Genomic DNA, 21,211 nt, shown 5'->3' with positions numbered 1-21,211 from the left:
AAAATTCAGCGAGCGCTACCTGGCCGCCACCGTCAGTTGCTGGCAATTGGGGACCACATCTGCATATCTCCTTGTAGTCTTTCTCCATTTGTTTCTATCCTGTGCTAATCTTTTGGCTTCTGAATATGTAAGACCTATCGATTCTTTGATGTTGTCAAACCACTGCTCTCTCTGTCTGCCCCTTTTTCTTTTTCCTTCTACTTTGCTTTCTATTATTTGTGCTGCTAAGGGACTCCCACTGCCTCGCAGAATGTAACCCATCATGAGGCGGGCCACTTTTCTAAGGAGATCTCTTTCTGTGTTCAGTTCTAGTAGAACACTGAGGTTAATAGTTCTTTTGTCCTTCCAGCTGATTTTTGGCATTTTTCTCCAGAACCACATTTCTGCTGCCATGATGCGATTTTTAGCGCGAGCGCATGATTTCAAATGCCTCCAGCAGGCAACTCCTTGGCTGTACTTGTCTAGCTGCTTTGCTGTGACCTGATTGTTGAGAAACATACATGTATGACTCCACTATCTCTCCAACAGTCTTATCCTCTGCATTGCGAAGGAAGATGACAAGAACCAGTTTGAAATCTTTGTAGCCTTTCTAGCTGTGGATCCAATCCAAAGCGATCTTGGCGCAAAAAGGGGTCTTCCCTACACCACATTCACCTTCTACCAACAAGCATTTGGGATAGATTCCGTTGACTTTGGTCCTGAGGAAGTTGTTGTAGAGCAGGGGTGTCTTGTGGGGTGCAAAAAGTGGTGTTCCCTACGTCCCCTTCACCTTCTACCAACAAGCGCTTGGGATAGATTCTGTTGACTTTTTTCCTGAGGAAGTTGTAGAGAAGGGGTGACTTGAGTTTTGTACCTTTGTCTTCTTCCATCAACTTTAGGTTGGTGAAGATTCGGTCAAATTCAAATAGAAGCTCGCTGTTCAGTGGATTGGCTTAAATCTGACATAGATTAACTGCCAAATAGTCTTTGACCTCTTCAGGAACCTGTTTGATTTCCTCCTCTGTCATGATCACCAACCTGACCTGTGATGAGATGGTGAAGAACGTTGCCCCTCAGCAAATATTGGAGTCACCTCTTGCCCATTGTTTTAACCAGAACCTCTCCAGATAGTGTATATTTGTATACTATATTACTATTACAGTCAAACCTGTATTAGCGACCACCTCTCTCTATGAAGACCACTTGTCTATAGTGGACATGCATTTAGTCTCCCTTGAGAGAGAAATGTGTGTTGTAGCACCTGTCTAGAAAGGCCACCTGTCTACAATGGCCACTTTTCTGTTTCCCTGGGGTGGTCTTTATAGACAGGTTTTACTTTTACTGTATTATCCTTTCCCTGTCCAATTTGTCCAATTGATTTTTTTGGGTGTACAGTACTGTTTTAGCCAATACTAAAGTTGAGAAGAACTGAAATTACCGGTAATGAAATTGCCATGGTACATGTCGTTGTGTCCACCAAAGTCTGCAAAAATGCTGTTTTGAATTTGAATGTACTGTAAGAAAAATAAATCTACCCTTTTGGTTTTTTTTTAATTATTATAATTTGAAAACACACTTGCATGTACATGTACAGCAGAGCTCAGGAGTATTGCTAATCGCTTTATATTTCATTGGGATTAGGGGCTGTGTGAAATAAGTCACACTCTATACCGGACTGTACTACCGGTAAATGCATTTTTGCAATACCTTTTCAGGAAATTATTGTGATGCTCAATTACTTATCAAGTCTTTTCTGGGCCAAGGAAACTGCAGTGTGTATTTTTGTATTGGAAATATAAGTTAGTGAAATCATAATTGCTGTTCTTTCTATAATTCAAAATCTTGCTTTAACTATTTGGTTTATTTATTTCACTCGCGCAAATTGCACTGTAAAAAGCATTTTCATGTAATTATATTGTATTATTGTATTATCACAGTATTTCAGTATTATCTGGATGTCTTTTTGAAAATCATAGAACCTGTGATACTGTTGTTGGAAAGCTTTTCTGCAAAGCCAGCTGATCCAGGTTGTACCCCCCTTCTCCCTTTGAAAATGTCTAAAGACACCTTTGCCTAGGCTGATTTAAAAGAGTTTAGAGCATTTCTTACTGATATTTTGTTTTGTTTGCTGTGGTTTTACATCTAAATTTAATTTCTAGAGTGATCAAGATGACTCAATCAATATTTTGAGGCAGTATCATTAGTTGGTTAGTCATAATTGACTTGAATTTTCGATTTAATAGATACTCGTGTCCGTATATACAAAGGTTGGTATATGGTGGGTCAAGGGTTGTTTAAAGTTAGGAATTTGGTTAGTGTTGGAAAATGACAGCCGAGCAACTGTCGCAGTAGACGTACCATCCACCCACCTTCCACAAAAGTTAATCAATGACTAGAACTGCAAACCTGTTGGTTTAATTAATTAGTAGTCTTCCTAAGTCACATGTACAGTACCATATTGTCACAAGATTTGCAGGTTGTTGCTACTTTTCCTTATAGGCAATTGTAATTTAAACCTGGTCACAATTGTATTTGTATACCTTTCAATCAATGAAATCTTCTATTATGAAGTAATTTTATATACCTCTTCAATACATACAAGAGTTGTGTGCAATATTCTTTCTATGATTTTATTTTTCAGTACTAATTTTTCTTAAATGATTATCTAATCACGATGCTTGCACTTTGTACATTTTTTGTGTGTAATAAACCACCTATGTCAAATTTGCATATTTGATACCATGGAAACCAAGAAATTTAGTGTGTCTGGATGTTTGTTTCAGCATTGTTGAGCCTTGTTAGTAATTATAAGAGAGGCAGTTTAGACTGCCCACTTACGGTATTATATTATATATAACATTTCTTTTACTAATAAAAGCTTGTCTTCCCTCTTGGAATCGCTCTCAATAAATGTTCATATTGAAGGAATTAATAATGCTTTAGTTGAGTAGGGATTTTTTAAATTGAGTATACAAATTTCTTAAAGTGCTATTACCATGCAGTGAACTTCAAGGAAAAAAGGACACAAAATGAAAGAAAAGAAAGTATATAAAGCAAGTAAGAAAAAAGAAAGAAAGAAGAAAATGAAAGAGAAAGAGTAAAATGAAAGAGAAGAGAAAGAGGAAAATGAAAGAGAAATAGAAAGTGAAAAGCGAAGAACAAGAAGGAGGAAGGAGGAAGGAGGAGGAAGGAGGAAGGAGGAGGAGAAGAAGTGATCTTCTATCGGTATCTCTTTGGTTAAAGGTAACCACGCCCACTCTAAACTCCAAAGTCTATTTCAAGACATGGAACCATTATAATTTATTTTAAAACATTTTACTAAAAATGTGTTTGAAAAAAAGAAAAATATAGATCAATCAAATTCACCGAAGCCTAAAAAGAATAAATTAATACAATTTTACTGATGTATTTTGTTTTTCTTATTTTTTGTTGTTATTGTGATCATCGTTTCATTCATTATTAATTTCCAGCGACTTGGCTTGAGGTCGCACAGGTACGGAAGCTCGGTGGTATTTACCAGAACATATTGGATAAATCAACCTAAATATTCTCCTTCTGAAGTTAATTTTCGTTTTGTGAACAGGCAGAAAGACAATATAGATACCAGGTTAGTGTATTTAGTTGAAACATTAGTATATTAGGAAGAGAATAACGTTTATTTGCGATGTCTTATTTGTGAAGTCTAGTTCAGTCGAGATCGCAGGGCGGTGAGCGGCAGCTCACTGTTCCGCTCCCCGTGCCGGCCCTGGGGCCGCCATAGCTTCTAGTCCTATTGTGGTGTCTCTAAACTACCTTCAAACCTTGCCCATAAAGGGACTTTGTAACATTGTTAAGATGAGAGATAGTGGTGCTAAGGTAGTGACTTCAATGCTAGATGTACAATTAAAGATAATCTGAAAATTTGAGTGAAAACGGACCGTTATTCATGGTACAAATTGGGAAAAAACAGATCTGATCGATTCCTTAATTCTCCCAACTATATTATTATTACAATTGAATTACATTTTAGGTGAATGGGAATCTCACAAAGCAATAAAATGGCTCTACAATGCACATTCCATTCCAGACATTTAAGTGTTGACAGATTTTGTATAGATCTAGCCTGTTTTATGTTTTTTTTTTCATGGAAAAACGGTTGGTGAAAATTCAAAAATGGTTGGGAGAATTTATTGTTAATCAGTGTTAAGTTAGAGGGTGTCGTACATCGACGCCTTCAAAGAAAATCATAGATATCTTTGTGGTTTGAGAATTTTTCCAGGATTTTTTGCATGTCAGAGGGTTAGTACAGTAGAAGGAATATAGGTCTAGGCCTAGTAAGTAACATTTTATACAAAAATTAAACGATTTTTTTCATCAACCTTCAACAATGTTACATGTACCAAGTCACTTTAATTACCCGGCGCTTGTTCAGAAACGTATCCAAAATTTGACACGTAACTCCGGGGTGGAGATACCCTACTAAAACATACCCAAAATGAAGTAAATATTCATTAAATTTCCAAATAAAGATCATGAGTTAAAAGTTGTTATGTTTATTACCCGTTTTGTGTCAATTTTCTTGTTATTTTTGGAGTATTTTTTCGGAAAAACAATGATATTACTACCAGTTATACACATTTTCAGGTTTCACGGCAAACCGCTGCAGAATACAAGTGCATACCGATGCTGGATTGCGGGCGGGCGCGCGCCTGTGTGAAGTTATCTACCGTAATGTCTCAGATCCTCATTACGGTAGATAACTTCACACACGCCGGAGTTACAGGTCAAATTTTGGATACGGTTCTGAACAAGCGCCAATTAACCTTGGCTGGACCTAGACAGAAATAAACGTCTGATATGGTCATTTCTTTAATAAAACTGACATTTGTTGACATTCCCCATACACAGACGGCATTACCCTTGGCCTTGCAACATGCACAACAGGGGGATTGACTAGCAATTTTCACCAGAATGGCGGAATGACAGATTTTGTTTATCTAGACTTAACAATTTGATTTAGAATAGATGAAATGATGATTGGAAAGAAAATAGATCTAATTTTCAATTACTATAATAATGACATAAAAAATCTATATCTACCAGTAATCTTATTTTTAACCCCTGCTTTGATATTGGCAGGGAAAGAGTATTATTGTGCACAAATTAATTATATTGATAAAGAATCATCAAAATGCCAGGGTAGGGTCTTCAGTATGACTCTTAATCTTAAAATCAATATCTTTCACGAACCTGTGCAGACCATACATTGCTATCTCTCCTTTTTTATATTTAGGATAACTACATGTACATGTATCAGAAACTGAAGAAGATCTTGGAAATATGGAGACGGATTTCTTCATCAGCAACATCCAGAAGATAGTCCTTTATGAAACCAAAGCTGTAAGTGTTACCCTTCATATTCTCTGAAATTGCCATGCAAAAGAAATACCACTGTGTATTTGCAATGACTCTTTTAGTATTTAGTTCCAAGTACCGTATTTACAGTGTATGAGGCTTTTTAATTACATTATGGAAGATCAAATAATGTGATTTATTATATAGAAGAAAATTGTACATTATGCTTCAATTTGTTCATGATTGGAAGCACATTTTTTACCCTTTGAAAAGAAAATGGAAAGAAAAGGAAACAAAAAACAATGGACCAGAATACATGATGATTGTGCCATATCTTCATTGTCTGTATTCAGAGTGGAACAGTGATATTGATGTGAAGGGGATGGGGGAGGGTATGAATGACTCATAACAATTCACAGATTCATTCAAAAAATAGTTTTGGCTGCATATGATCAGTTATGAAGTGTATACTATTATTATTAAACATATTGGATATATATGTAGTACTCTAGTTTAAACAGAATAGTAGATGCCCACCCCTGTTGAATCAGTATGATTGAAGTGCTTTAAGAAAGACACTGGAATTTTGCCCATGTGTGTATTTCATATTATTACAATTTTCCTTCAGAGGTTTTACATCATAGGGTCCAACAATGCTGAAACCGAGTTCAGAGTGTTGAAAATTGATCGGACAGAAGCTAGAGAGCTACTCCTCACAGATGATAAGGTAAGTCATATTTTATTTCAGTGTGACAAAGTAGCAAAATGTATTAAATTTTCCATAGCTTCCAAAGCTGGGCTTCCCTCTGGTGTTCATTGGGACAGTTAATCCATTCTTGTTAAACAATCCACAATGAAAATTTCCATTAAGGTGCTTTGAGAATAAATATGTGATGGTTTCTATTTCATAAGCTAATTATTAGGCAAAACCTAGAGTGACCCTGGCTAATTTAAAATGTACCAAACACCAAACAATATTTTGCTTTGTATGTTACGGGATTCACGTCACTATACCATGCTATATGGTAGCGGGCTGATTTGGAAATGTTTAGTTTCTACTAGTGCTGTAACATCACGGATATTTCCAATTCCGTTTAACCGCCAGTCAAAACCGGACGGTTTTCGGTTAAACGATTTTTTAAATAAATTAAAAAAAAAAAAAAAAAAAAAAAAAAAAAAAAAAAAAAAAAAATTATTAATTTTTTTTTTTTTGCGGGAAGGACTTTCAATTAACTGCGAGGTGCATTTGAAGGCGCCGATTTGTGCTTGTGAACTTGTCACAAATAGTAAAAATTTCGTTTTTAGAAGAATTTGTAAGATCATTAATGTACATTAAAAACAGTAGAGAACTTTGGATAGAAGCTTGTGGTATACGCGGTGTGTAAAAGTTGGATGAATTATTATTATAAAATACATATTGAGATCTATTACAAAGATTACTTTCAAACCAAGATGACAGACAAATTGAAGTGTTGTTCTAGTTTCAGAGTGGTGAGTCAACACACAGATAACTGAGCTGGGAGACATTGCCAGACATAGTGCCAGGTGGAGGGGCATAAATCGAAACTCTAAAAAAAAAAAAAAAAAAAAAAAAAAAAAAAAAAAAAAAAAAATTAAAAAAAAAAAAAAAAAAAAAAAAAACGGGTAAACGAAACCGTCCAATTGAAAACGGAATCCGCCATGGGCGGTCGGATACCGGACGGTTAAACGTTTGACTACAGCACTAGTTTCTACATTTCATGCTTTTGCTCATATAAAGTATTCACCCAAAACAATCCTGTCTTCTTGTCCATTTTAGATCTCCTACACTCTCCCTCAAATCAAGGACCTCCTGCAGACACTGCGCCATGGCAACAGAGGGGCCTCCCCTGCCCCCTCCTCGTCATCGAACCCCATGGCTGGATGGTCTCGAAATGTCTCTGCTTTCGGGATAGCTGGTGAGTAGACTGATTGGAGGGAACTTGTTTTTGAGTGGAAAAAAATGAAAAAATGATTGTAAATGATTCAAGATGATTTGATGTGGTTTCATTTTGTTTTCATGTGATTGAAAAATGATTTCACATGATTGCCAGTTATTGCAGATGAGTTCAAGTCAGATGATTGGGTTTTGAAATTTAGCTGCTGGTTAATTTACAAATTTTTAATTTACAGGTCCATAAGTTAGTGCAAGTGATTGCAAGTTATCGTTTATTATTATTAAGTATTTGGCGTCACCTGTGCCTAGGAGGGAAAACCCAAACTGAATTATTGTAACCCTCGAGTCTCTCCTCCCCTCACTACACCCAGGGTTTCCCCCTACTCTTAATTGAATTGTACCATGGGTTCTTCATGTACAAAGGAGGTGACTCTCCTCTACGTGGGGCCTCCATTTAACATCCTATCCGAGGGAAGCGATTGCAACTGATCATCCTTGTTATCTTTATAGAGGATATCAAATCATTTCAAGTCATTCTAAGTCCTTCTGTATGCAAAATATTTCATGGGGTTGCAGGTTATTTCAGATACTAACAAATCATTTTAGTTGACTTTGAATTGTCTTAGGTTGTTGCAAGTGACGAAAGTGAAAACATTTTTTGTTGTTGTTGGAATATTAAAGATTGTATAAAATATTTGATGTTACCACGTTTTTTCTTCTTTAGGCTTTGTCAGATTCCTAGAGGGGTATTATATCATCCTGATTACGAAGAGGAAAAAGTAAGTTAAATTCTAAAATAGTAATGATAATAATGCTTCTACCACCACCACCACCACATAATGATAATAATAAGATAATGACTCTGATCATAAAGATAATGATAATAATGATGATGATGATGATTAGAATAATATTGATAATGATAATAAACATTAAACTTTCTTATCCCCTCAAATTTAACGATGAACAGGGTCGCTATTATTGGAGGTCACACCATTTACAAGATTGAAGATACTTCCATGGTTCATATCCCTCACGACAACTTTCGCAAGCAACATCCCGATGAAGCAAGGTTGGTACATCAACAATATATAGGATTTATAAGGTGCCAAATCCAATTAAAAATGAAATGCTCAAGGCGCAATAGATAGGTAATGTCAGAGTGAGAAGATTTGTGCTGGCCTTGTACAGATGGAAATGGATACATCCCCTGGGATGCACAATAACATTCCGGTGAGCCCTCAGAAAAGATCGATATGTTGGTCTTGTGAGCCGTCGGTCTTTTGGGCCATCTGACAACTTTTCAAAAGTTTCGCTAGATTGACATTGTTTGTCTTGTGGGCTGTAGCCAATGAAATTGTTTGTATTTGGCTCATAGAAGAGAACAAAATGGGATGTAATTAATTGTCAAGCTCTGTGCCCATGCAGTTTTTATCAGCATTTGTTTTGGTGTTTTATATTCCAATAGGTGTAGGCTACATTAGATACTTTAAGTCATCATAGATTCTTACCTATTTCTCTCTCCATCTTGTCACCTCGATCTGCTACTCATTCTCTTTTGTTCCGCCTGTCTTTTTCTCCTCTTAATTCTTAATATTTTATATAGTGTGTTTTCTACATACATGTACTTATCAGTATGAACAAGATAAATGTTTGATTTTTATTTCCTCCGCCCACTGCAGGTGGTGTCGGAGGCATTATCTTTTCAGGTTTTCCGTCCCACCGTCCACCTTTCAATCGTCCGTTTATATTTTTGTATGAAATAATATGTCGATTTTTTTCTCTTTCTCCTGCTCGTATCTCTAATGCATTAGGTACCTGAAGATGTTTCAGAATGTGGATTTGTCCAGTAATTTCTACTTCAGGTACGTTTGAAGAATGTATTTATGTCCTCTGTATTGCACACTGTAGATTTTGAGCAAACTGTTTGAGCATGGGCTCAATATTAATTCATTTCTGAAGAGGAAGGGGCAAGCACATTTCAGGCATGTATAAGGTTCTCAGCTTTCCGAATAAGGACAGGAATGTTTGACAAAAATGACAATAATTGGCTTACCAGCATCTAATATGAATCTCATAATTTTGTTCATGAATACTGATAAGCAGGGTGGCCCATAAACAAAGATTAAAACATATATAATTGGAACGTGGAAGGAGGAATGAACTGATGTAAGCGAAGCACAAAGTCCCTTGTGGTCAGGCTCCAGGGCCTACGTAAGGGGCTATAAGATTCTTAGATCCATGCTCGTGCAATCTGAGCCATGTTTTAAAGCATTTTCAAACAAATTTTATGACTGATATTTAAAGATAATTTCGGTTGAGAATGAATATTACCCCGTTGCTGATTTTCAAAACGGTACAATAAAAAAACTGGTGTTTCCTAATATATTCAAATTTAATGCACACATCTTTGTCAAGTTACATTACATTTAGTTAGGTAGGACCCCGGCCCCCCCACTCAGTGTTATTTAGGGTACGCACATGCCTGTTCCAACCGACCCCCCCCCCCCCCTTTTCAGCAAAAGTCCGGTGTGTAAAGTCAATACGGCTCGACCTTTTTCTTTTGTATACGAGCCTTTTTCAGCACCCCCCCTTTTCAGCAAAAGTCCGGTGTGTAAAGTCAATATGGGTCGACCTTTTTCTTTTGTTACGAAAAGGACATTTTGGCAACATGCATGGGGTCCGTCCGTTCTCGGAGTGGGGGGGCTGGGGGTAGGACAAGCAAAATGTTCATCCTACCTAGTTACTATTAATATATGCAAGTAGCATTCTGACTATTGAAATTCAATTATTCATAACAGGTGAAGGAAATAATTTGGAACATGATGGCACTTATAAACAGATTTATGCATGAAATTTGATTACAATTCAAAAACAGTCTATTGATCCACAGTCTTTTTGCCAAATCCACTAGACAATGACACCTACATTGTTCCAGATAAGCAACAATTTTATCAATTTACCTCTCTCTCTTCTTTTGTGTTTGTTTTTTGTTATGTTACTCTGAACAGTTATAGCTACGATCTGACACATTCTTTACAACACAACCTGAGTGCTTATCAAAACAAAGGTCAGTATTTAGACAGATTGGAATGAGGTTAAAAGATTCTGCAGGATAAAACAAGTTGCACTATCTAGCCCTTCTCGCAGAGGATAAAACAAGTTGCACTATCTAGCCCTTCTCGCAGCAGACTTTTCTTACGATTTCACCTCACATCAACATCTAATTCTCCTTTGCAGAATCTTTAATCATCATTTATACATGAAGGTCATTATACACTAGGGCAATTCCACGGTAACGGAAGGACACTCAGACAAGATTTTTGAACTTCAGGTTCATACTAAAAGAACTGTTTTATTAGTATAAGATGTGAAACAGTACAGATATAATACCTATATAAGTGCCTTTAATTCTCCCCCAAAAAATTGTCATTATAGTTAAGTAGTTTAAGAATGTGCATATTAATTATCTCGGTAACGGAAGGACATAAAAATGGACATGGTTTTTCCAGTTAATTAGTGTTTATCCAAACTTTGTGAAGTTGATGAAGCTTTCCACTTGACTGAAACACATTTTGTTCCCAATAGTTTAATACATACTAATAAAACATTTCTTTTAGTATGAACCTGAAGTTCAAAAATCTTGTCTGAGTGTCCTTCCGTTACCGTGGAATTGCCCACTATGTATGTATACTTGCAGTCTTTAAAAATGTGTAAGCCTCTTTGCCAACTTTTTAATTTTATTTACAAGTACATGTGCATCTAAGGCATATACATGTTCACTGTATGGAAATCAATCTCTGTACACATTTTTATATTTGGTACTTTTATTCATACTGTATATGATTATGATGATAGTAATAATGAAATATGATAAATTAATCATTTAGACACAACTTCGGAAAAGGTGAGCACAGGTAAATACACCAAAGACGGCATATAACGCACATTGATTATAGAGCCCTCATTGTTCAGTGCGAGGCAGTGTGTACTAAAGACATGGGGGAAATCGTGCATTGTCAACTTGTTGATGAATATTTTTTTTAAAATAATGCTGTGGATATATTTATTTAAAATGTAATATTATATGAGAAAAATCATTCAAGACATTTAAAGATAATTGACCCACAGCATTGTTGACTTTGCAAAATTTTCCCCATTCCTTTTGTATACACACTGTCTCGCATTGAACATTGAGGGCTCTATACTCATTGTGCGTTATACGCATTTTCAGCGTATTTATACCTGTGCTTGGTTTTCCAAAGCTGTGTCTGACTGGCAAGATACAAAAATCAAAGTCTATGAAAAAGATACATGTACCTGTATTTCCAGTAGTGATTATACAGTCAAACCTTTCTACAGCGACCGCCCAAGGGAAACACAAAAAGTGGTCTTTGAAGACAGGTTCCTTTAGTACATGTTTCATAGAGAAACCATTTTCAAGGGAAACAAAAAATGTGCTTGTTGTAGACAGGTGATGTTTGTAGACAGGTGGTCACTAAAGCAGGTTTGACTGTATTTACTTCATAGCCAAGATCATAACAAGTGTATTTGTTTTGACAGGTGAAGTGGGGAATCCCCGGGTGGTACCCATCCACACCAAGCCCAAGTTTGCCTGGAACCACTACCTATGGAACAGGTTTCAGGACCAGGTCCATCCTTGCTGGGCCATCCATGTCATCCACGGTTTCGTGGGACAGTGCAGTATCCTTTGATTCAAACTGAAATCTCTTTAAAATATATGCGGTCTTTAAAAACCAGGAACTTTCCGTTGAGTGAAATGTTCATGTCTTCCACGAGTGTTACAGATTTTTCAAGAAATTTTGTTGCATTAAAATAATTTATATGACAATTGATACTACACTAAATTTCCAATAGTTTATTTCTGTAAAAATGGCCATTCTTGATAGTATGTGTGAACTTTTCTAGTTTTACAGTAACTCATTCCTTGCCAACTGAATTACTAACTGCAACCAAATACTTAAAATCATACATAACCCTAAATCTAGCATAAAAATAATTTGCAACCCTACTCAGTTTTGACGATATGTTGCTGGATGAAAAATGATAATAGTGATAGTCGCATTGATTACCCTGGTCATTGGATTCATTTGCTAATCTGCACATGATGGTACACATGCTCCGCTCCCTAGGGAGAATTCCTGCTAGGTGCCCTTTTACAAGCACACACATTTGCCAACCCAACCACAATATTGTTTGCATCCTCCCAGGTACCTGTTTAACACCAGGGGGGCGTTTCATAAAGCTGTTCGTAAAGTTACGTATGACTTTACAAACGACTTGTATATGAAGTGCCAGATAGGATGCCCAAAGTTTGTCCTGATGTTTTAACAAATTGTGACTATATTTCCAATAACCCCACTTAAATTATGGCAAAAAAATATACTTTGCATTAAAAATGCTTGTTATAATAATAATGTTAATCTACATCTGCACAGTTCAACTTTAGTTGATGCAGTCAATAATGATTGAGCATCCCATTTGGCTTTCATATTTAAGTCATTCGTAAAGTCATGCGTAACTTACGAACAGCTCTATGAAACACCCCCTGGGTGGAGAATGGCAAATGTGTCTCTCCAAAGGACGGTTAGTGCCGTGGCAGGACTCATAACGTGAACCATGTGATCCACAGTCCAGTGACATATACACAAGACCACGACACCTCTTCTCCTCAGTCACATACACCAAGTATAATATTCCTTCACTGTGAATCTCAAGATATTTGCGTCTTTGGTAGACCAGTGCTGATGACACTGGTAGCAAGAAGATCTGCTCATTATGCTGGCACAAGGTTCCTCAAACGTGGAGCAAATTCTGAGGTAAGTAGAGATGTTAGGAGTTTAGAGGCGATATTCTGAATGCTCTCTTATAGGAAACCTAACCCCCCAAAACAAATGTAGGTATTCTGAAAAATGAGATGTATTCCTGCCCTTTGATGTACAAATATTCCTTACGAAAATGTACAAGAGATATATAAATGAAGATATTCTTGGCATGATGTGATGCCTTTTAGCATGACATGGGCGCAGCCATTTTGTTGAAGATGTGACGTACCAGTTGAAGTTGTACATGTATCATGCACCAAGCTTTAGTTGGAAATAATATTTAAATCAATGACGAAACCTTTACTTTCCAGTGAGGAAAAATCATAACTGAGAAGATAGAAATTATATTTCGTGAAAAATAAATAACAGGGGAACAAATGTAACTAAATTCATTTATAAAAACTACATTATAAGTAGTTGACAAATCTATTTCATTTATGAGAAACCTTCACCCCAGAAGAGCACCAACTTATTTATGCAATTTGCGTTCTGGCAAAAAGGATAATAGCAGGTGAATGAAATGCTTCATCACCACACACGTCTGGGAAGGAAGCATCCATAAATTTGAATACATTTACTTGATAAACGACTTCCCGTAGTATGTTACGTTATCAAGAAAATGGCAATGCCCATGTCATGCTGAGAAACTACATTCTTGTTTTATACCTCTCTCATATATTTTTGGGTGGAATCTTGTAGACTAATGGGCAATAATATAATAGATCTCTCAGAATAAAGTAAAGTCATTTTGGGGGGTCGGTTTCCTTTAATAGTGCTCAACTAGCGCTCAATTAGCAAATCAGAAGTGTGAAAGGTCATTGAAGTGCCATGCACTCCAATTGGCATTAGGTGCATTGTGTGTTTGCTTTGACGAACGAACGTTGTGGGCGCAGTAGTTAAATAAAGAGTTTAAAAGAAAATTGTATTTTGAAAACTATGTTTAACTTAGCAGTGAACCAACTTCAAAAAGAGAAATGACCTAATATAGGTCTCTTAAATCTTCACAGTACAACACAGCACTTTTTTACTCTATTCTTCATATCATGTAATGGAAGTTCAATAACAAGGATGACATTGTTTTATTAAATAAGAATTACCTTATTCATTTCAATACGACAGAGCGGTCTGAATATTAGTTTAAACATTGTGTCATGTTTGAAGTCAAGAAAATCAAATTATTACAAGGCTATCTCAGCTGAAAGCGGCTCGCACTGTTAAAAAGTTAAAGTGCATGATAAAAGAACGTTGGGTTGTATTGCAACCAGTCTTTATACTTTATATGTTGACTGGGTCCAACATTACTACTAAAAATTACAGAAATAAAATGATTATGTGATTGAGAGCCATTTTAACCCATGCATTTGCCAGGGAGGAGTTGCCAACGAGGTGGAAACTGAGCAGATTGTTCACGAAGCTTCCTTGTCCGAGCTCAAGAGAGGGCGCTTCGCATCGTACGTCCAGCATCGTGGATCCGTGCCGGCCCTTTGGTCTCAGGACATCACCACTATGGTACCTAAACCACCCATTAATAGTGAGTTTCACATTCCGTTGCTAATCAAGGCCTTGATATGATAATGGTAGTAGTAGTCACATTTTTGTATGACGCTCAATACTACATTTCTAAACACTTTACATTGTAACTATTACAACCCTGGTGTTCAATTGGTAACCCACAAATGATGGTGCCCACACTATGCTCCCTGGCAAGTATTCCGGCCGGGCGCCATTTTACAAGCGCACACATGCCAATCCAAACATGTTACATCCTACCATGTACCCATTTAACACCTGGGTGGAGAAGGGCAAATGTAGATGAATGCCTTGCCAAAGAACCTTAGTGCCATGTTGGGGATCAAAACCCACAACCTTTGCATTTCAATTCAAATGCTTAAACCACTCGACTACGACACCTTTACGTTTATTGGCCAATTGGAGTACGTGTACAAACTTTGTACTCGGATTGCTTTCTTGGGCTAGATACTTTGATGACACATGGAATATTTTAATAAGCAAGAAAGTGTGACCTTCACAAGGTGTTTGATGTGAAACTTATAACACAGAAGCTTAATCATATTGACCTTTAACCTTTAACCTTGCAGTTGACATGGCTGATCCCTTTGCCCATCTAGCAGGACGTCACGTCAATGACCTGTTCAGTAGGTTTGGATCTCCTGTCATTGTTGTCAATCTTGTCAAGGTAAGTTTTTCAATGTTCCTCTCTGTTCTCAACTCTCCTTCTTTCTCCGCCCCTCCCCCTTCTTTCTTTCTCTCTTTCACTCCCTCTCACTCTCTTTCTCTCTCTCTCTCTCTCTCTGCCTCTCTGTCTGTCTGTCTCTCTCTCTCTCTCTCACACTTCCTCTCTCTCTCTCTCTCACTTCCTCTCACTCTCTTTCTCTCTCTCTTTCTGCCTTTCTCTCTCTCTCTCTCTCTCTCTCCTTCTCCTTCTCTCTCTCTCTCGATATTTTATCATCTCTTGGGTGGAGTGTGATTCCTGACAGGCTGTCTTCTACAAACTCTCCTTGAATCCCATTGTTTATACAATAACCATGTTAGGCTTGATAGTAAACTTTAATAGCTAAAATTATTTTGGCATCTAGAAACATGTCACGTAGTAATGGGCATGTTAAAAATTAACCTTGTTATTATTATTATTATCTCTTTTTTTCTTTCTCTCACTCTCTCTCTCTCTCTCTCTCTCTCCCCCTCCCTCTCTTTCTCTTTATATATAAACTCTACTTCCAGAAAGCAATTTTAATTTTGAAATGGTTGATAAGTTTTAGACACATCTTAAAGCACCACTCTGTGTATTAATTGCTCTCCAATGTAAACTGAAGGAATGCGGAAATGCGCTGAACACACTCTGTTCTTGCTTTTATATTTGTAGAAGAGAGAAAAGAGGAAAAGGGAAAGCCATCTGACAGAAGCTTTATCCGCTAGTCTTTCCTACTTGAACCAGTTCCTCCCTCCCAAGCACCAAGTACAGTACATACACCTGGACATGGCAAGATACACCAAGAAGTAAGTACACAAACACCACCAAGCACAGAACATTAAATGTACACTGAATCATTATATGGAGATGGCCAGGTGCTTCATTGGCGCTGAACACAAGCACCTTGTCCATTAAATGTTTGTACACCTGGACATGTCAAGATGCACCAAGAAGTGAATATATAAGCACCAAACAGCAAACACCATTCCCTAAACACCAAATATCATCTACAGTACATATATCTATATCTGGAAAGGTACACCATTAATTGAGTATATAAAGAATAAAACACAAGCACTGTGTATATACATCATGTGCACTTGAACTTTGGAAGATAGACCAAGAAGTGTGTAAGAAAGCACCAAACACCACGCACCATAACATGTACATAATCTTACTACCAGTACCCCTTTTAACCACCTAGACATACATGTAGCTAGATATGCTACAAAGTGAGTTTGTTAACAACAGACACCAAGCACCATGTTACATTCTTTACACACTGAATGACATTAGTATTATCTTTCTAAACTGTATCACTATTGTTTTATGTGTCAAATGAAAATCCTTTGTGCATAAATAATGGTGCCTTTCTATTCTTCAATAATCAGAATCGATATCTCAACATACATATACACATGAATGTGATACTAACCGTCTTGTAGCATGTATTTTCTTGTAAATGGTTTTATACTGGGCCTCCAAGAAGAATGGCATTTAATTTACTACTAATAATATTAGCTCCATTTATATAGTGCAGATATTATATGAATTTACTCTCCTGCACTTTAATACAAAGTATCCTATTATTACCCCGGCTGTAGCTGAGCCACCATAATAAGGTGTTAAAGCATCCAAGGAGTTTTTCTTCCTAACGAGTACCTTTTTACTTCACCTGGGTGGAGAGTGACAAATGTAGATTAGCGTCTTGCCAAAGGACACTTGTGTTGCGGCGGGACTAGAACCACAAACCATGTGGTCCACAGTCCGATGATCCACTAGACCATGACACCTCTACATGCAGGGCCCCTAATAGGGCCACCCCGGTAAATTAAAACTTGATCAACTCATGTACCTTGTTGTCATTCCCTATACAGTAAGAACGCGGATGTGATGTCAAAACTGGAGAAGATAGCTTCAAGGTCAGTTGAGAAGACTGGTATCTTCCTGAGCGGACATGCCATCCACCCCAGCATACCCGTCAGAGAAGGCGCCAGGTAACAATCTTGACTCCTTTAAAGGCATCGTTTAACAATGTTAAAATCTAAGATGCATGGCCCTACGTGTTATCAGTGTCTGTGATATGGTGTAATGTTGAAGACCTAAAAAAAAAATCGCGCTTCAAAATGATCAAGAAGTGCCTCAAAAAAGTAAATATCTCTGAGTGACTGGTTTTACCATACATGTTTTCCCCAATAGACTGAAGTGTTATGAAAAAAAAAATGATTTCGATTTCCAATCATAAATATCTTGATAATCAGACAGGCGATCGGCTTGTAAAAGTCATGGGGTTCCTGACTGACCTGAAGGTATATAATTATCTTTGCAGCATGAGCTAAGTCCAGGATTTTGTTTCAGAATCTTAGACAAAGTTACCAGATCCCTTTACAAGTAAAGCCTTAATGGTTCCCTTATAGTCCTGTAAACTGCCTGAAAAGAGAAGTGCCACTGGAAAATAAATAGCATAGTGCAACTAGTTTTTATGATGTGTTTTTATAATAGGATCATTCACCTGTAGATCATATGACCCATCAATTCTGACTCTCATGTTTTATTTGCCACAGTAGATCACACATTACCCCAAAAACTAGCAACACTGTAAAATAACACTGTTAAAAGTGTAAAAAGTACACTGTTTCAAATGCATGAAGAGAGTCAACATTTTGTAACTCACTCCTCTCTATTTCTCCTCCTTTCTCCTCCCTCTCTCTCTCTCTCTCTCTCTCTCTTCCTCTGTCTGTCTGTCTCTCTCTGTCTCTGTCTCTCTCTGTCTATATTTCTCTCTCTCTCTCTCTCTCTCTCTTTCTTTCATTATCTCTTTGCTTTCATTGTGTGTACGTCCAGGACTGATATACCTCAGGAAGGTACTTGTGAACAGGTCTTCATCAGACAGGTAAGATAATAATAATAATAAATTATATTTCAATAATGCTTATAGTATAAATTTTTCTAAGCGCTATGCATCAATTTGTCCAAACGGTCAAAAGTATCTTACATAATTGACAAAATTAATAACTTATAAATTACTGGTAAAGTTCCAAAGGAAATAGTAAGCAATATAAAACTAAACATATGGAAGGGACATTAAGGAAGATTTTACCAAAGTTAACAAAATACTGCGTGTAAAACATTCTTACTTTCTATTCCATAGAATGCAAAGGGTGAAAGCAGGAGTTTGATGAGTGTATATTCAAGTTTGCATTAAGTATTTGATGTAAATACATGTACATGTAGATCGGCGATAATATCACTCTTTGTTTGTTCATTTTAGATTTGCTATTTCAAAAGTGAAATAAACTGGCAGCACTATTTGTTGATTTCATTGTGTTTCTTCTGAGCTCTTTCAAAGCTTTCCAATTGAATTTGTTTTTTGCATTCATTTTTTACATAACTTTTGAAAAACGTTTTATTTGTTGTGAAAGGAAACGAAATAAAGTCACAGAATTAATTACAGTACCTTGTAATTAATGAAAGAGCAACAAATTGCGGGATGGGGATCCTACGGGTGAATTACCTATCACTGACTTTAAAGGTATTACAAATTTTTGGTAAATTTTGAAAATTGGCTGGATAGTGATTCTTTACAATTTTGATATATCTGGATGCCCCTATGGATGTATTATAAGCACTAAAAAAAATAGCCCCTAAAACACTTCTGCTTTCGAGAAAAATTGAATATACAAATTTACCAGTGCTTCCGGTAAATTTTGATAAATTTCAAAAAGCGCCTACGACCATACGATGGTAGCTGCGACCATGAAAATCTCAGAATATGTAGTTGTGATATATATATTCCAAACAGTAATAGCAAATCGGTCGATTTTATTCAAAGAACTTTGTTTTATAGCTAAATTCATGTATCGACCTTGAGAGGGCGCTATACAACATAAAGAGTTTATTATTAACAATTTTATCACTTTAGAGTCGATTTCAACTGCAACAACGATCACTGAATATTGTAGGATCACCTATGCTTCCAATATGTTCATTTTACCCAAATTCATGACCCCATACCAAAACTTTGTATTACCTTTAATATAGCGATGTGATTTGTAAAATGATGATCCGGTTTGTAAGAGTGCTATCAAAATATATCAAACTATTGTATACTATTGTATTGCAGATGGGTGTGGTGAGAACCAACTGTGTGGACTGTCTGGATAGGACCAACACGGCACAGTTTGTCACCGGAAAATATGCTCTCGGTCATCAGGTGAGTTGCAATGTCTCTTCCACCCGGAGAAAAATCCTGGCTAATGCCTCGTTTGATATGAGTTGGCAAAACTGTTTTATTTTATGATAATGTAAAGTGTAATACGCTTAACATTTCTGTATCTTAAAACACAGAGCTTGGTGAATACGTGCAGGACCTTTGTTGGGCAAAGCTGCTATTAATTTACACTTTTAAAAAAAGTACAATGGTTGTATGGAAACATATTTGCAATTATTAATTTTAGGGTGCATGTATGACTGAATTTGTTTAGAGGAAAGTAAGAATTTTCTGTACAGGTGGTTGCTTAAGGAAGGCCCTGTTTCATGAAACTTGTTATCAATAACTGATATAAGCTACTGTTATAAGCTACCGTTATAAGCTACCGTTATAATCTACTGTTATAAGCTACTGTTATAAGCTACTGTTATAAGCTACTGTTACAATGTATGAGCTACTGTTACAATGTATAAGCTACTGTTATAAGCTACTGATAATGAGTGTTTGTGTTTGTTTTTCTTGCAGCTTTACTCTCTGGGTGTGGTTGCTGATCCTGAGCTTGAGTTTGACTCAGATGTAGTAAGGTGGGTCTTCATCTACCCTCACATTCCCATGGGTGTAGGCATTAACTCATATCCTGCCATAAGGCCGCATGCACGCTATCGATTGGCTGCTTAATTCACGCGAGCGAGGCACAGCATAGCTGCTTTATGCATGCATGCTCGCATTTGTAATGGCAGTTTTTGGTCATGCTCATTGTACTGTGCTGATTGCTTCACACCCGCGATTGATTGCACCATCAGATTACCTCAAAATAAACTTGGCACAGGGGGGATTTGTAGCTTGGCACAATAGGGATTAGCCCTATGGCACGGGGCTGTATTCATTACGGCAGGATAAGAGTTAAGAGTTCAGTTCCAAAGACAAATGTACATCCATAAAAAATAAAATCTGAGAAACAGTTTTTGTTAATACTCCTATTTTGCATTTTCGTTTTGAATTCAAACTTGTTCCTGTGGTATGACTTTGTATTGAGATGAAACCACTTCTTTAAAAAAAAAATCGATGTTTCATAGTTTTTGTGTAATTAATCATTTGATCAATTGACTGACTAACTGCAGTTGATAATTTTATACAGAAAAACAATGTTTCTCTAAATAAGGTTTCAACTCGCACTAAATTCAGATGCAGGTACACCAAATTTTGTCTGAGTTGAAACTCACTCATAGACTTTGACAGTCTGGACTTAGACTTAGACTCAGACTCAAGAGTTGGTGACTTGGACTCAGTCTTGTCCTTGGAGGTTGTGGGCCTTGCATGATTTATGAGCATAACAATGCTTGAATATGCATAAATGGACATGAATATGCACAAATGGACATGAATATGCACAAATGGACATGAACATGCATGAATAGACATGAATATGCATGAATGCACAAATGGCATGAATATGCACAAATGTACTGTACATGAATATGGATGAACTTATGGATTTGCCTAAATATTCATGAAATATTTAACCTTGCCTCTTCTGTGTGATGTATCAAGGATGCTAGAGGATCTGTATGAAGACATGGGTGATACATTGGCCCTGCAGTACGGTGGCTCTCAGCTCGTTCACAGTATCAGTACGTACAGGAAGATCGCTCCGTGGACCTCACACTCAAGGGATATCAAGCAGACCCTGTCACGCTACTATAGCAATGCATTCT

The 21,211-nt window shown here is 36.9% G+C and overlaps 1 protein-coding gene across 3 annotated transcripts in view; it reads left to right on the top strand.

Annotated features, from left to right (window-relative positions):
- Positions 1-3,436: 3,436 nt before the first annotated feature.
- The window catches only part of LOC591868 (polyphosphoinositide phosphatase), a 30,910-nt gene continuing 13,135 nt past the window's right edge, over positions 3,437-21,211 (top strand). For 2 of the 3 annotated variants that reach the window (XM_030994431.1, XM_030994430.1), the window contains exons 1-18: positions 3,437-3,586; positions 5,252-5,358; positions 5,942-6,040; positions 7,112-7,250; positions 7,953-8,007; positions 8,199-8,300; positions 9,043-9,093; positions 10,240-10,298; positions 11,792-11,932; positions 12,968-13,068; positions 14,443-14,605; positions 15,174-15,271; positions 15,959-16,092; positions 17,164-17,283; positions 18,131-18,179; positions 19,410-19,499; positions 20,022-20,080; positions 21,048-21,211. The exon at positions 21,048-21,211 is cut by the window's right edge and continues 3 nt beyond it. In XM_030994431.1, coding sequence (XP_030850291.1) covers positions 5,299-5,358; positions 5,942-6,040; positions 7,112-7,250; positions 7,953-8,007; positions 8,199-8,300; positions 9,043-9,093; positions 10,240-10,298; positions 11,792-11,932; positions 12,968-13,068; positions 14,443-14,605; positions 15,174-15,271; positions 15,959-16,092; positions 17,164-17,283; positions 18,131-18,179; positions 19,410-19,499; positions 20,022-20,080; positions 21,048-21,211 — 1,684 coding nt within the window. In that variant the 5' untranslated portion in view covers positions 3,437-3,586; positions 5,252-5,298. Of the gene's footprint in view, positions 3,587-5,251; positions 5,359-5,941; positions 6,041-7,111; positions 7,251-7,952; positions 8,008-8,198; positions 8,301-9,042; positions 9,094-10,239; positions 10,299-11,791; positions 11,933-12,967; positions 13,069-14,442; positions 14,606-15,173; positions 15,272-15,958; positions 16,093-17,163; positions 17,284-18,130; positions 18,180-19,409; positions 19,500-20,021; positions 20,081-21,047 lie in introns of those variants that run through there. The other variant, XM_030994432.1, reaches the window with a different exon arrangement.

This window comes from Strongylocentrotus purpuratus, unplaced genomic scaffold (genome assembly GCF_000002235.5).
Source record: "Strongylocentrotus purpuratus isolate Spur 01 unplaced genomic scaffold, Spur_5.0 spur5_scaffold_21, whole genome shotgun sequence".
NCBI lineage: Eukaryota > Metazoa > Echinodermata > Echinoidea > Camarodonta > Strongylocentrotidae > Strongylocentrotus > Strongylocentrotus purpuratus.
This window is presented reverse-complemented; position numbering and strand designations above follow the sequence as displayed.